The sequence below is a fragment of the Pleurodeles waltl genome, chromosome 5 (genome assembly GCF_031143425.1).
Source record: "Pleurodeles waltl isolate 20211129_DDA chromosome 5, aPleWal1.hap1.20221129, whole genome shotgun sequence".
In the NCBI taxonomy this organism is placed as follows: domain Eukaryota; kingdom Metazoa; phylum Chordata; class Amphibia; order Caudata; family Salamandridae; genus Pleurodeles; species Pleurodeles waltl.
Window position 1 is genome coordinate 1,348,214,252 of NC_090444.1, and position 16,531 is coordinate 1,348,230,782.

The 16,531-nt window shown below is 45.8% G+C and overlaps 1 protein-coding gene across 2 annotated transcripts in view; it reads left to right on the forward strand.

Moving 5' to 3' along the window:
• PGM3 (phosphoglucomutase 3) overlaps positions 1 to 16,531 on the forward strand; it is a 328,635-nt gene that overhangs the window by 137,787 nt on the left and 174,317 nt on the right. For both annotated transcript variants that reach the window (XM_069235611.1, XM_069235610.1), the window contains 2 exons: positions 1,596 to 1,729; positions 11,579 to 11,774. In XM_069235611.1, coding sequence (XP_069091712.1) covers positions 1,596 to 1,729; positions 11,579 to 11,774 — 330 coding nt within the window. The remainder of the gene's footprint in view (positions 1 to 1,595; positions 1,730 to 11,578; positions 11,775 to 16,531) is intronic.

Here is a 16,531-nt window from a genome sequence, read left to right on the forward strand (position 1 = left end):
CACACTACCACAAAATAGAGCATTAGTATTATCTAATTTTGCCACTATCAACCTCTAAGAAGAACCCTTGGACTCTGTGCACACTGTCTCTCACTTTGAGATAGTATATACAGAGCCAACTTCCTACAACATGTTTGTAAATATGTATATGCACTGCATGGACATCTCATTTCTTATATGTATCTATGTGCACATGTGCACACTTTTTACTTAGCCCGCTTGCGGGAAAACAATCTTACAAAGGACTCAATGCCCATGCACAGTATCACAGAGAGGAGAGTCACTCAATCTTGGGACTCAAAAACCTTCTTCGAAGAAAAACAACTTGTAACACTCCAAGCCCAACTCTAGATGGCAGACGTATGCGAAGCATGTGAATCTAAAGCACTACATACCACTTGAGATTAGAAAATTAAAAACATGGGACATTCAATTGTTCCATGAAACCATCAGTGGGCGAGACATGACCTATGCACAATGAATGTAAAATAGTTTACTGCAAGCTGCTGCTGTGTTTAAGTATCAGCAGGCTTTGGGTAGACAGTCTGCTCTTTTCTTCTTCTTGCAGTGTGTTATGCCTGGGCATGTTCTGCGGTTTAAATGCAGCCGCAGTTCAGTGACTCCAGCTAAAGGGATCCGTATTATCATGACAGCGTGAAACACAAACCTTTAGGATAAGGGCTGCACATTTCAAACTACCTCAGAAGTAGCCTTGAAAGTCTTTGCCGTGCTCTAGATGATTGTAGCTACAAAAGTAAAACCATGCTCTCAGTGATAACTCCTCATCCTAACTCCTCTGTGCAGTGCTGCTAGCTGCTTCTCTAGTCCATTGGTAATTCCTCATCCTAACTCCTCTGTGCAGTGCTGCTAGCTGCTTCTCTAGTCCATTGGTAATTCCTCATTCTAAGTCCTCTAGGCAGTGTTGCTACCTGCTTCTCTGTTCATACATTCACTAAACTCCAAACCAAAACACATAGGTAAAAGACATTGTGCTTTTCAATACAAATAGTTCTAACTCTCACAAATGCAAGACCTATTGAATTGCAAATGCTTGTTAATTGTTGTATCCTGTTACCTGTCCAGAATGTTAACCAATTTCCATACTTACCCAAAAAAAGGCTGCAGCCAGTGTAGCTCACGTCATGTGTCGTAGTGCGAGCTGACCGTATATGATTCAACACTATGCTTCTGTGGGCTCCTTCTATATTGACCTATTTATTAATATACATGCCAGTCATTCCAGCTGGCACATTGGGCAAAAGATACCTAAATGAATCGAGGATAAAGACCTGCAGCCGTTAAGCTAAGTGCCACTGTTTTCTTAATTCAATACATTGTGGAGGGTCTTGCTACAACAGGGTCCCTCACAAGACGTCTTCCTTACCCTTACCTTCCTTACTAGAGGGAACTAAGCCGCACATACTTCTAGAGGTCCATTCAGACAGCAGGGTTAATTATAGTGCGGTGCTCCTCAAACATTGACTCAAACCCAGTCAAATTAAACCCAGCATTCCTATGAAAACGTGCTTACTTTCTTACAACTAATGTGTACGCTCTTGTCTCATGCTCTTATTTGTCTTCTATTGTTTTTATAGATTATGGATTAGTGACGACACCACAACTACACTACATAGTTTGCTGTCGGAACACTGAAGGACAATATGGAACTGCTACGGTGGAAGGATATTACAAAAAACTGTCCAAAGCTTTTTCAGACCTTATCAAGCAGGTAGACATTATGAATATTTAGTAAAAAAGCAGCGACGATTTAAGCAGATCAACCACATGTTTGGAATATAAACTTTATTCCTGATTTCATATTTCTGAAAGAAGCACCCTATAAGAAAACATATTTACACCAAGGTTTACGTGTTATTCTTTTTCCTGATAATTAGACAACGGTACCAACGTTGAATATTAAATATTGAATGTAAATTCAGAATATAGATTTAAATTGTTGTTTGTGGAGCACTTTGAAATTCATATGAAGCAGCTGAGCCATAATTGAACAGCAAATTTTACAGGATCGGGATCTGTGTATGATCACAAATGTAAGCGAAAATCTACTCTGTTACTCATACCGTTACGTATGCTGGACGACCTGTGCTTGCAAGCATGTCGAATGATACGCTCTGTTAAAACCACTATAACAATATCGGCAAAGAAGACCAACTGAAATATTTTAAACCACTGCTGCTACAGAACTATAGAAAAACGTAATTATTAAATTTCCAATCCAAGAAACATGAATTCAATGTATGCCTGTTAAACATAGCCACAGTACGCATGCATATCTATAAATATTTTTAGATTATATCCTTAAATTTAAAGGACATCTGTTGTGTACCTTTTGAGGCTAGCATTCTATACTTCTATAATGATATGTTATGTGGTGAACTTATAGCACTGTAGGTGAGAATACAGTGCTAATCAGGCTTCTCCCTTCATGCCCACCTAAACATTAAATGCGGTTGATTGAGTGCCTGGTCACACGGCATACCTCTTCATGCTGGGGACTTCCCTTTTGATCAGGTCTGATCTATTTAACCTCCTTTCCCAGCTAGGGTGTTCTGGCCAGAGTGTGTAGGTAAAGAACAGAGAGGCCTGTTTTGGCGAGGTACAGCTTGAGGCCAGAAATTCTGCTACCCTGTTGCTCCATCATTCCAATCCTAAACTGCCTAGTAAGACCTGGGGCCCGAAATTCTGCCTCTCTGTACCAGTCATTCCAATTTGAAACTACATACAGCCATCCAGCAAGTGAGTACCAGCCTCTTTATAGGAACTCAGGGAAAATGTTCCTCTGCAGACGATAGGCCTACTTCTGTAGTGTCTTGGTTCCTTCTCTAGGTGCCATATGCCCACCTGGAAAAGTTCCTATTCAACTCCAGGGAAGAGATTATAGACATATTACTGAAGTATCTATGTCCCTTCCAGGTCTTCGTGTATTGTGTTTCAGAGTAATCCCCTGCCACACACCTAGGTAGGCCTCATAGATACTGCTACCGTAGTGTCTAGTTTCCTTCCTTCCTGGGTGTTCCATGATCTTGATAGTGAGTAGGCCTCATAAGTTGACTATGCCAGTATTTTAAGTTCCCTTTCCCACCTCCCATAGTCCACTTTTGGAAAAGCATGACTCCACTTCTGCTTAGGGCTCAGTCCACCGACTCGAATAGCTGTCTGGCTTTTGAGTATGCTTCTGCTCCGCTTCAGTGTTGGCCTTTTTGATCTAATATTGTAGAGTCTAGGTCCCTTCCTAGCCCTCGCTTACTATGCTTCTGGTTAGGTCTAATAGACAAAGTACTATAGAATGTAGGTTCTTTCCACAATAAGCCTGATATCGTCCACAGAGTACACCTCTACAGATTGGAGTCATCATAGCATGACGTTTAAACTTAATCTTCCATTGTTACCCCTAGTTCATCCAGAATTCTCCACATCCATAGCGTATAGCCCATGTTTAATCCTTAAACTAAACTAATTGAAGGTAAACCCTTTGCTTCCTTTCCTTCTCAGACAAATCTGTCAGTGAAACAGTTCCCCTGAAGGCCAAGTCGGCATTCAACATGATCATTCCTTTCTCTAAGCAATATGGCTAGTCTGCGACCCCCTCATAAGGAATGCTGGTTGGTCCAACTCTCACGTAGATCATTTAAAGACAGAAACAATCCTCTTTGAAAAAATATAGAGGAATTATCCAAATACAATGAAAAAGTGACCCACTATCAGTAAGTAAGAAAGATGTGCTGTGACTGCAGGAAGCAGATGTTGATCCTGGACCTGCACAAAGTGTGTCTCTTAGGCCTGGCTCCAGCCACACCTCTTAAGTCGTGCAGCATGTGCACCCCTATACACCAAAAGGCCATCTAGGACTGGGAGGTGAAGCGCTACATTGCCGAACACAAGCACGTTATGATCCAAATCGTGGGCGCAGTCTCTATCCTGGTCTCAAGGTTGCTTACTTGGAAGGTCTACTTTCCAGTTGAAGTCCCCGGTAAGTCGAAGAATAAGCAGAACTCAACACCATCCCGCCACTGTAGTTCTAAAGGAAAGGGGCAAGGGAATCCAGATGAACATCACATCTGTACGTCCTTCGTGTCTTCAGATCGAATTTGTCAGTTGATACCTATACACCCTGAGTTTCCTGGACTGTAGTCAACCCCATAGCAGATTGCGGCTTTCAGGGAGGTTATGCTGCTAATATTCAGTGTGATACTGGCTTCCTCTGGAGCAACTTTGGGTACCAGTGAGCCACCGGGTCCTCCAGTCGGTTGACTGTCAGGGGATCCTCCCTAACACTGTCTGACTCTGTCATACCCATTCCCAAGTACATACCAGTTCCAGTATAGCCTTCCATATCTGCTCTGAGATCCACAACATTTCCCACCTCACCGAACTGCTTCAGTGGAGGACGTGGTGCTGACACGATGTCGTATTTCGGTGACATGCTGTGAGATTACACAAGCAAAACTGGTTGTCATTCAGCCTTCTTCCAACCAACACCTCTGCTATCAATCAGGTGGGTTGGAAGAATGTTCCACGTCTTGGCGGCAAGGTGGGAGAACGATCTGCCTCCAGCAGTCGTTCTGTGGATGCGTAGGACAGTGTGGAGAGCAAGATCGACGGAGCGAAGCGGTCGGGGTGTAGAACCAGAGCCATCTGTTGAGGTATTCTGGTCCGGGGTTGTGCAGTGCCTTGTGAGCGTGGGTAAGGAGTTTGAATGTGATTCTCTTGGTGACGGGGAGCCAGTGTTGGGTATCTCAGGTAGGCTGTGATGTGGCAGGGGTGGGGGATGTCCAGGATGAGGTGTGCAGAGGCGTTCTGTATGCGTTGCCATCTTTTCTGGAGCTTGGCTGTGGTTCCTGCATAGAGGGCATTGCCGTAGTCCAATACGCTGCTTACGAGGGCTTGGATGACCGTCCTTCTGGTTTCAGTGGGGATCCATTTGTAGATGTTCCAAAGCATGAGGAGGGTGTTGAAGCAGGAGGAAGAGATGGCGTTGACTTGCTGGGTCATTGATACTGATGAGCTAGAGTGCAGCAACCAACGGAGCCTCTGTTGTCTTCTGTGTCGCTCAAAATATTGATGTTAAAGAGGATGGAGGTGGTCTGTTCTCGCCTTTATTATACTGACAGCACGTTATACCTAGGCTACAAAATGTCAGTGTGTTGGATACATCCATATCAAACAAAGCTTGACTCCCCCACGTGCTTCATTAGTGGAGGAAAGTACTTTATTTGGACAGGTGGTCAGAAGGGCAGCTGCAGTGCTAGAACTCCAGTTGCTGTCCATAGGGGGAAAAAAAGTCACATTTCCTCACAGATTCTTTAGCCTGGAGCCTACATTCTCTGAGCCCTTGTTGGCTTTTAATGCGGCTTTGAAAGACACATTTAAGGGCTGGCATGTTCAAAATCCTCGTTTTGCCAGCAAGTTAGCAGATCTGTAGCCCAACAACATAGATTTTTATCTGGTGACCCAGATTTCTTGACTCAACACCCTGTGTTAGAAATGGCCCTTTCTGGAAGGGCCATTTCCCCAGCATTTTGCCTTTACTTCCTGTTTTGTTGCTGCATCTTTTTGTTGGCTTTAGGACTCTGAGCACTTTACCTCTGCTGATCAGTGCTAAAGTTCATGTGCTTCTCCCCTAAAAATATGGTAACATCGGTGTACCCACAATTGGCATATTTAATTTACCTGTAAGTCCCATGTAGAGTGGTATACCCTTTACCCAGGGCCTGTAAGTTAAATGCTACTGGTGGCCCTGCAGCACTAATTGTGCCACCCACTCAAGTAGCTCTGTAAACATGTCTCAGGCCTGCCGCCGTAGAGCCTGTGTGCACAGTCTGTCACCTTCACTTGGCATTTAAAACTTCAGCCAAGCCTTACTCTCCCCCCTTTTTTTTTTTTTCATTCAAGACGGGCCTGAGGTAGCCCAAATGGCAGAGTGCCATGTAAGCAAAAGGGAGGGCATATCATTCTATGTTCTCATGTCCTGGTAATGAGAGTTGTTTTTTCTTACTGTGAGACCTGCCCCTCTAATAGGCTACCATTGGAAATTCCTTATATTACATTTAAGCTGACATTTCTGATCTGAGAGGAGTAGCTGCATCATGTTTAGTACAATTGGAATGGTAATAATAAATCCTCTCTCCTGGTGAGGTCGGATTTGTTATTACTATTTTAGGAATGCCAATTTTAGAAAGTAGGCATTTTTCTGCACACACTGCCCTGTGTACCCACAGCCTATCTCCAATACACGTCTGACTTGGGTTAGGTGACAGCTACATTGGTACATTCCCTTCAGACACCCACAACACAGGATAGTCCTCTGCATTTGCATACTGATGGGCATTCCTGGGGAGGATGTTTGAAAGGGTTCACCCTTACACCTCAGAGGAGTAGTGTCTGCAGTCCACACAAAGGGGCTGATTACCTCCTACTAATAGTCTGGAGCCTAGGCTGACCTGAAAGGGGGACCTGTGCACTGCACAATAACTATTTTGTAGTCACCCCACACATCAAAGGCAATTTTTTATATAAATATTGGGCCCATGACTCACTCAAGACAGTACACCTGGACTCAAGAAATGCTGCTGGAGTAAGGACTTCTGTATGCCAGGATTGCTACTCTACAAGGACTGACTACTCTCAGGAACTGCTGCCCTGCTTGGGTATGTTGCCCTGCTGATCTCTGCCCGGCAACCCAAGGCTTGACCTCCAAGCCCAGAGTGACTCTGAGTGGTCCTGCTTTCCCCTCACTGCTCGTCCCGCTACTCTTTGACTTCCTCCAAGCAGCTTCTGCCTTGCCATGCTGCTTTCAATACACCAACTCCACCCGGAAAGCTCCTGACTTGTTTTGCCTCTTGGATCGCACCAACTTTACCTAAGCGGTCCCTGTCTTGCTTTGCCGCTCTCATTGCGTCAACTTCACAGCCAAACGCCCTCTTCCCTACTTTGCCGTTCTCACTGCATCAGCTTCACCGGGCACCTCCTGTCTTGCTTTGCTGCTGTCATCGCAGCAGCCTCACTCAAGCAACTTCTGCCCAGCGCTTGCCTTCACCCTTCTTCAACGTCACTTGAGTGGCCCCTCCACAACTCTGCTGCTCGCACCTCAGTAACATCAACCTGGGCGTCTTGGGCACTGCTTAGCCGCATCCTGCTCCTGGTAGGAACAAGACCAGGGATATTGGACACCCGTGCCGGGGAGTCCCCAGCACCATCTTTTTGTCCTCTTACTCTTTTCATGCACATTTATTGTACTACTTTCATGCTCTAAAGATAAATACTTCTGTATAGTATTGAACCTTAAAAGTATCTAGCTAAACAAGCCTTATTTTTCTAAATACCCATGTGAAGTCTCTTTCTGTGGTGTACCTCATATAATTATTGTGTGTGTGTGTGTAGCACATGTATTTTACACATTGCCTCCTAAATTCGGCCTGGCTGCTCTGCGCCAGACTACCAGTGGGTAAGCAGAGGCTAATTTATTACATTTTACTGACTTTCCTGGACTAGAGCTGTGGTCCCTACTTGTATAGGGTTCTTATTGCTGCCAACTAGAAAACCAGTTCCTAACACCCTGCACCTGAGAGTCCCATTGTGCAGGCTTCCACTCGCAAGATGAAACCTAACTCTTTTCCCAAACTGTCACCTCAACAGGAAATCCAAAATGACTGATGCATTCAGCAAGATAATATTTTCATCTATGAGTTTGGCCCTGAGGTCCTTAAACTTAGTATGCTGCTAGGTAGATACTCACATGGTCTCTGGGACTTCACCAGCCTGATCTTGCCAGCATTCCAAGACGTTCCCAGAGCCACATTGGCACATACAAGACATGATGGACTGGATGAACCAAAGTTTGTGATTCTACCTGGTCTTGAATTTCTTGATGCCCGGTCCTTTTAACCAATCCATAGTTGCTCCTAAGTCTTTTGACACTAAAAATGGTGTTCCTCATTGCCATAACTTAAGTGAAATACATGAGTGCTATTGGCCCAACCTCCATGTTTCACCTTTTTCCTAATACGTTGGCGCTGAGTACCAGGGATGCCTCCTCCCGAAAGTTGTGACACCCTTCCAGGTGCGCAGATGAATCATATTGCAGCTTTCTTTGCACTGTTGTATCCCTTGAAGAAAAAGGCTGATGCTCCATTGACTTGACCTGAACAAGGCATCTCTATTTTAATTTTTTTTTATTTTATTTTTTATTTGGATCACACAAAAGATCCTCAGATGGACAAATAGCTATTTGTTGGGTTTTCTGGGACATAGAAGCAAGGAGTATGGCATTGCAGAAAAGTCCCTTGTCAAGTTGGATAGTATTCTGTATCAAGATCTGGTATTCAGTGGCTGTGAAGCAATTCCCAGATGGCTTGCACACTCATTCAATGTGAGCCAGGGCTGCTACGAGGGCACAGGCATGGGGAGTACCTGTTCTGGACGTCTTACAAGCTGTGCCGTGGGCATTTGTTTATACTTTCACAAAGCACTGTTGCCTTGACAGCCAGGTCTAGAGAGAAGGTCTCTTTGCCTGCTCGGTCTTGGAGGATTTTTTATTTTAAGCCCACTCTACAGACCCTTCAGCTCTGGGTGACACTATTTTGATATCTACTCAAATAGTGAGGAATATGTGATTAGAAGTATCATCAGAACAAGTTGCTTGCTTTCAGTAACACCCTCACTGGTGGATACTCTTTCTAATCCCAGATTCCCACTGCCCTCGCTCATCCCACTTCTGTTGAGGAGCCTCTTTAACATATAAAAAGGTCCTAAGTTAAATATTTGCACACTATTGCCGACAGTCTATGTTCTGTATCGGAAGGGACCGAAATGGAAGGAGATAAGAAACTTACATAATTGGGCAGGGTGCAATTATGCGGCTCCACTCCATCACTTTGAGGGCAGTGTGGAGTCTATGTGGAGTCACAAGGTGTCACCTGCTGATTCGTGTGAGCACTATTGTGAATTTTTCCAGATCCAGTCTGGCACCTGGAGAATATTCAGAAGGTGAGATATCTGCAGTTAGAAATCCACCAGAAAGAGCATTACCGAGGTAGCTGTTTTTTGTCCAGTTAATACTTTATCTTTCAAGAAGAAAAGAACATTTACTAACACGTTACACAAAGAACCAGATGATTCCTCCACTTTCTGGTGCTAAGATTTGGCTCCCAAACACTATCCTACCTCCTACGCAGTAGAAGCTTGATTTTTTTTTTTTTTTTTTAACATTGGCCCTGAAGCCAGTCTTATGCTATGGGATTGCACTTAATTTGTCTGTGATCTTTGGAAATACCTACTTTGCTAGTATTTTGTGAGATCTTTTCCCTGTAAAGGATTCAGATTTGCTGAGAGGTTCGCAATGTGGTTATTCCGTTATTCTATGTTCAGCTTTGGGTACTTGTGGGCTGAAGCCTCAGTTGCTGATTATCCCACACCTTAGGTAAAAAATAAAAGGTCTTTCTAAACAATTCCCTGCGCCACTGAACCCTACATGAAGCTGCCACTGATGCTTCCAAAGAACCGGTTATGAAGTCACTGGTGACCACGGGTTCGGTGTCTGTTTGGGAAAGGTCTACAGTCATTGGAGTCCCACAGTCTGATCGGAACACACCAGCTTGTTATATTGATCAGTGTGGCAGGTGTAGTAGTGGACTATCACCCACATTTGGTGTTCAGAAGGGTACTTAAACTGTTTGATGGCTGTACCTCTATTTCTTCCGGTTGTGCAGATGAGCCTCTGCAAAATTTACATTAAAATTGACATATTCCCTGCATGCTTGGATCACATGAATAAACTTTTGTCAGCATAATGCAGCTGCAAATTAACAATATTGAGGAAAATGCTGATGGTAGAGGGGAGTAACTTCTCAAAACTTAGCAAGTGCTAGATTAAATGATGAACCTGTGTTAATAACCTTTTCATTGAATTGTTCAACAGGTCACAGCTTTCGGTAGTGTCTATACTAGAGCAGGAGCACCAGACCTTGGCTCCAGACCGGTTTTGTCGGCTCTTCAAATGCCTGTGGTAGCCCACAAACTACAGGGATTGAAATGTGATATTAAGCATGGCAAGAAAAAATAGAGACTTGCAGTACAAAAGTACTCTCTGACCTCTCTGAGGGTGTAGTCCAAGAAGCGCAGGGCGCTTATGCAACCATTAAGAAGAAACATACCTGCAACTTAAATTTGTTAATGCCTTGTGGTTCCTAGCTGGGTCAAAAGTGAAGCGCATATCTTGACTAACCCTCAAGATGCTAGGAAGTTACTCAAGATTAATGTAATGCAGTTGGACGTTGTTCTCTGGGAGCCTCTGCCACTACCTCTCTTGCGCTAACTGTTGGATGTTGCCGTAACCCAAAATACTCCAGTTGCTGCAGACGGCACAAAAATGGTAGCATATGGGGGGACAGAAGGTCTCCTATGCCGTGCCAAGGTATTGCTGTAGATGAGGACTGGGATGCTTAATAAAATACTGTGTTCAGTTTCAGTTTAATTATATATTGTGCTCTTAATCGTTCTTCTCCTGTGGGGCATGGGCATGGAAATTCCCGGAACACAAGGATTTGTATCAAATTATGTTTAAGCAATGCATATCTGTGTTGCAGTGTGTTCAATATCTGGCAAATAGGATTTCTCTCTGTTCTCTTGGTGGGGCTTAACGAGCTTCTCCTCAATATCACCAGGTTCAAATTTAAAGCTGAAGGTGAGACATTCTCCTTGTTTCACTGGCCTAATGTTTGCAGCTTCTTACTTGTTTAACTTTGGCAAATGTCCTCTTAGTCATTGTTAGAAAGATCCTAAAAAACCTAATTATTTTATAAAGCTTTTAAAGACTAGTGCTGAAAGACCACTGGACATTGTGTTTATTGTAAGTGTCATCGGTCAGTGAATTTTAAGCAGTTTTATATGAACTCAGTTTGGTTATAAAATCACTCTTCAAGGTAATTTGTTTTGAGGAAAGATCAAATAATTTTATTATCAAATGAACCAGCATAAAAGGAAGACCTAAGACTGACGTATTCTTTAGAGTATTGTTTGTAAAATGTGTGATACTCTTCAGACTCAACAAAGAATGTGGAGATGGATGTCTCACTTTTACACACTGGAAAGTTTAGAACATAAACTTTGCCTAAGATTTCCCAGTTCCCCTTGATTCTGATGTGCTGATACTGGAAAACAAGTTACACCTGCTTATGTTGCAGTATCTGATTGTTGGAGTTAGTTTAGACACATTTCGGTTACATTATTATCCTCCGTTCACCAGTCCTGTCTTGAAAGACATGGGTGAGATGGTTCAGAATGGGAGAGTTGCAGAAGAAGAGTTCAAAACTTTCTGGTAGAAGAACATTGCTGGTAACAGGACGTTTGTCACTGCAGTGTAAGCTGAGACGCGTCTAAAAGCGACTGGAAAGGCTTTGTATAAATGAATCAAAGTGTTCCATCTGTACGTTCTCTTGCTCTCCTTGTACTTCAGTGGTGGTCCCCACGTTGTAACAACAGAAGTGAGGAGTGAGAACAGAATGCACCCTTTTATGTTTTTCATATGTTCTTATCTGCTTATGCTCTGTCACCTCCTCAGAATGCCAGCAGTGGTGATAGCCATAGATCTGTTCGAGTTGATGGTGCAAACGGCATTGGGGCTATGAAGCTGAAAGAGATGGAGCATTACCTACAGACGGGACTGTTCCTTCATGTTCTTAATGACGGGGCCTGCGGAAAGCTGAATCACCTTTGTGGGGCTGACTACGTGAAGGTTCAGCAAAAACCTCCTCCTGGTATGCAGTTTAGTATTTCATATTCCTGTCCGGTTTCTGCACATTACATTTCAACTATTCCGATATGCATCACATGGTTCTTGTAGATGCCTCAGCTTTACCTTGCAAATGTGTTGGATTTGATCTCTCTTTATTCATTTACTTGTGATGTAACAGCATCCCCTTTTTTGATATGTGGTTGTGATGTCCAAGAATGTAACACTGTGTTCATGAAGGTCATGGAAGACCGATGCAGCCTTTAAAAAGGCGTACTGTAGCGTGACTTGAAAAAGCATAGTTGTGATAGTTAACAGTTGTGGGCTTTCAGAATACACTAGCGCCTTTGTAAACATTGGACCATTTTTCCTGACTTCAAGAAGCATGTCGATTTGCTTTATAGATATAGAATGTACCTCATTCAAGCCCATCTTAAGGATATTATTATGCACCCTTTTGCATAAGGGGATAAGGCACTCAAGCTGCATGTATGTGGTATAAAACATTTAGCTGACATATAATAAAGGAGAGAAGCTAACCTCTGTCTTATAAAGATATTACAAGTCCTCGAGGAGTTTCCTTGACCTTACAGAAGCACAAGCCCGAAGATAGAGTTCCTACACAAAGTCATGGAACTCCGAGATGATTTATTTTATTCATTTATAATGCAAGGTCACATGAATACCCTTCCCTCACATAGCATAACCCCTTGGTCCCTTTGAAAGAGGATTGTTGCAGATATCTAGGACTTATAGTGCAAAGCTGGGCAAATGCTTAGTGATGCTCTGTGGGGACCCTATTGTGTCCACTGTTAATTGCATTGAGCGATTTGCATGCCGGGGGGCTGATTGACAGAAGGCTAACCATAACAGTGCAAAGGAGGCATTACACGAAAAGACAGGCAGACAATTGTTGACTGTACCATGAGGAAAACATTTGACCAAGGACCCAATGTAAAATAGACATTTAGCACAGTGGAGCTATAAACATGTTTCGAGTTCTAATTTGGGCACAGTTAATGCTAGGGCTTTCAGCTTTCCTAAGCTCATTGAGTTTATGAGTGCACTACTTGACTGACTAGTTATTGGAGAGCTTTTCAATTATACAATAAACTACTCAACAGGGTTGTTGTTATTGTCTGTTAATGAGAGTTCTCAGTTGTGTCACACTCTGTCCCTAAGCCCCTATACTGTGTGGAGTAAGCTTGGATGCAGCCCTGAGAGAGTAGAGTGCCTAAAAGCAAGCCCTTGACTTTTGAGTTTGGAGTGCAAAAGTACTGTGTACATGAGTCACCAGTGGTAAACAGCCTTACTGGCACAAGGTTAAGGCCTAGCAGTTTTAGACTGCTCCAGGAAAAGGGCTCTCAATCAATCAATCAATCAAAAAGATTTATAGAGCGTGCTACTCACTCATGAGGGTCTCAAGACGCTTGGGGGGGGGGCAAAGGAGGGGCAAGGAGGGTCACTGTCCGAACAACCATGTCTTGAGGTTCTTTCTGAAGAGCAGGAGGTCTTTGGTTTTGCAGAGGTTGGTGGGGAGAGAGTTCCAGGTTTTGGGGGCGAGGTAGGAGAATGACCTGCCTCCTGTGGTGGTGCGTTGGATGCGGGGGACTGTGGCTAGGGCGAGGTTGGCTGATCGGAGGTTGCGGGTGGGAGTGTGGAAGTTCACTCTGTCGTTGAGGTAGGTTGGGCCGGTGTTGTGGAGGGATTTGTGTGCGTGGATGAGGATCTTGAATGTGATTCTCTTGTCTATGGGGAGCCAGTGAAGAGATTTGAGGTGTGGTGAGATTCGTTCGTGGCAGGGGAGGCCAAGGACGAGGGGTGCAGCTGTGTTCTGGATTCTCTGGAGTTTGCTTTTGAGTTTGAGTGTGGTGCCGGCATAGAGGGCGTTACCGTAGTCTAGTCTGCTGCTGATGAGTGCATGGGTGACTGTCTTCCTGGTCTCTGTGGGAATCCATTTGAAGGATTTTTTTAGAGTGCGGAGTGTGTGGAAGCAGGAGGAGGTTAGAGCATTGATTTGCTGTGTCATGGAGAGGGAGGGGTCCAGGATGATGCCGAGGTTGCATGCGTGGTTTGCGGGGGTGGGTGCGGGGCCTAGGGCTGTGGGCCACCAGGAGTTGTCGCATATGGTTTTGTTGGGGCCGAAGATGATGATCTCGGTTTTGTTGGAGTTAAGCTTGAGGTGGTTAGTTGTCATCCAGTTTGGCGGTGTCGAGGAGAGCAGCGTGTAGGTTGGTTTTGGCGGTGGTGGGGTTGCGGGTGAGGGAGAGGATGAGTTGGGTGTCATCTGCGTAGGAGAGGATAGTGATTCCGTGTGATCGGAGGATGTTGGCTAAGGGGATCATGTAGATGTTGAAGAGTGTGGGGCTGAGGGAGGACCCTTGGGGGTCTCCGCAGATGAGTTTGGTAGCGGTGGAGTGGAAAGATGGAAGGCGGACTCTCTGGGTCCGTTCGATGAGGAAGGAGGTGAGCCAGTCTAAGGCTTTGTGGCGAATTCCTATGTTGTGGAGGCGTGTGCGAAGTGTGTGGTGGCAGACAGTGTCAAAGGCTGCGGAGAGGTCTAGGAGGATGAGTGCGACGGTCTCGCCTTTGTCGACTTTGGTCCTGATGTCGTCAGTGCATGCGATGAGGGAGGTTTCCGTGCTGTGGTTCTTGCGGAACCCGGATTGTGAGGGGTCAAGAGTGTTGTTTCTTCGAGGAAGTGGGATATGCGGGGGTTGACTAGTTTCTCGGCAACCTTAGCAGGGAAAGGGAGGAGGGAGATGGGGCGATAGTTGGAGAGGGTCTCCGGGTCGGCTTTGTTTTGTTTTTTAGGAGAGCAGTGATTTCCACGTGCTTCCAGGGGTCTGGGTAGGTGGTGAAGTCCAAAGAGGAGTTGATTATGTCGCGGAGTATGGGGGCGATGGTTGGGCTGGCTTTGTTGTAGATGCGATGTGGGCAGGGGTCGCAGGGGGATCCGGAGTGGATGGAGTTCATGGTTTTTTCGGTTTCTTCGTGTGTGGTGGGGTCCCAGGTGGTGAGTGTGGTGGGGGGGGTCATGAGTGGGGGTTGAGTTGGGTGAGTGAGGGGTGTGTGTGGTGGGTGTGTGTGTGGTATGAAGCTGTTGTGGATGTCCAGGATTTTGTGGTGGAAGTGGTTGGAGAGGGCGTCACATAGGGGCTGTGTGTGTGAGGGGTCTATGTTGCTGGTTTTGGGTTTGGCTAGTCCATTAATGATGGTGAAGAGTTCTTTGCTGTTTTGAGAGTTGTTGTCAAGGCGTGTCTTGTAGTGATCTCTTTTGGCGGGTTCTTGTTGCCATATTTTCTCCGCTTTGCGGCATTTGCGCTTGGAGTCTTGGAGTTCGGGGGGTGAACCATGGGGCGTTCTTGATGTGCGGGTGGCGATGTGGTTTCTCAGGGGGGCTAGTGTGTCTGTGCAGGTAGTGATCCATTTCGAGAGGTTGTGTGCTCCTGTGTTGGGGTCTGTTGGTGTAGGCTTATATATTTTTTTTTAAATAATGCGGGTGTTGTGTGTGTTGTCGGGGGTGTTGCTATGGTTGGTGTGTGGTGTGAGGGATGAGGAGCAGGAGAAATGACAGGTGAGGCAGGCGAAGGGGCCATGAGGGATTGTGAGCCAGTTGGGAGTTCTGGCGTTCTGTGGGGATCTTGTCCCACTTGCGGTAGGGTGTGGTGTGTTGATGGTGGTGTGTGGGGGGTTTGGTGAAGGAGAAGTGGACGCAGTGGTGGTCAGTCCAGAGGAGTTCGGTGGTGTGGGTGTAGGCTATGTGTTGGCTTGAGGTGAAAATTGCGTCAAGCGTGTGTCTTGCTGAGTGGGTGGGTGCGGTGACCAGTTGTTTGAGTCCAAGGTTGGTGAGGTTTTCTATGAGGGAGGTAGAGTTGTGCTCTTGTAGGTTCTCCAAGTGAAAGTTGAAATCACTGAGGAGGATGTAGTCTATGGAGGTGAGGGCGTGCAAGCTGATGGTGTCGCAGAAGGCGGGGCGTGGTCCTGGTGGTCTGTAGATTAGTGTACCTCTGAGGGTGGAGTTGTTGTTAATGTGGATTAGGAAGTGCATGTGTTCTGTGTTGTTGATAGTGTCTTGGGAGCTGGTGGTGACTTTGATGGTGTCCCTGTGTAGGATGGCGATGCCACCACATGGCCTGTTGAGGCGGTTCTATGGCATGTTTTGTGAAGGGAGTGGGTGTTGAGGAGCAGGCAGTTGAGGTGGTTGTGGTGGGTGGTGTTGGTGTGGTGCATGAGGGTGTTGTGGGGTGGTGTGCTGCGGGACTGGTTGGTGGGGGTGGGGGTGGGGGCAGAGCAGGTGTGTGTTGCGTTGCGGGTGTTGTGTGTGTTGTCGGGGGTGTTGCTATGGTTGGTGTGTGGTGTGAGGGATGAGGAGCAGGAGAAATGACAGGTGAGACAGGCGAAGGGGCCATGAGTGTGTGTGGGGCTGAAAAGGGTGCAGGTGGGGTGAGGGCCTGGGTTGAGTGAGTGGAGGGTGAGGAGACAATAGGTTTGTTTGAGGGGGCCTGGGGGACTGGTGCTGGGGATTTTAAAGGGCAAAAGGTAGGGACGGTGAGAAGGAGGAGGGGCCGCAGGGGATGCAGCGGCTGGGGAATTTAAAGGGCCAAAAGGAACGGACGTGAGAAGGAGGAGGGTGGAGGCGGGAGGGGTTGCAGGGGACGTAGCAGCTGGGGAATTTAAAGGGCCAAAAGGAACAGACGGTGAGGAGGAGTAGGGGGGAGGCGGGAGGCGACGCAGGGGACTTAGCGGCTGGGGAATTTAAAGGGCCAAAAGGAACGGACG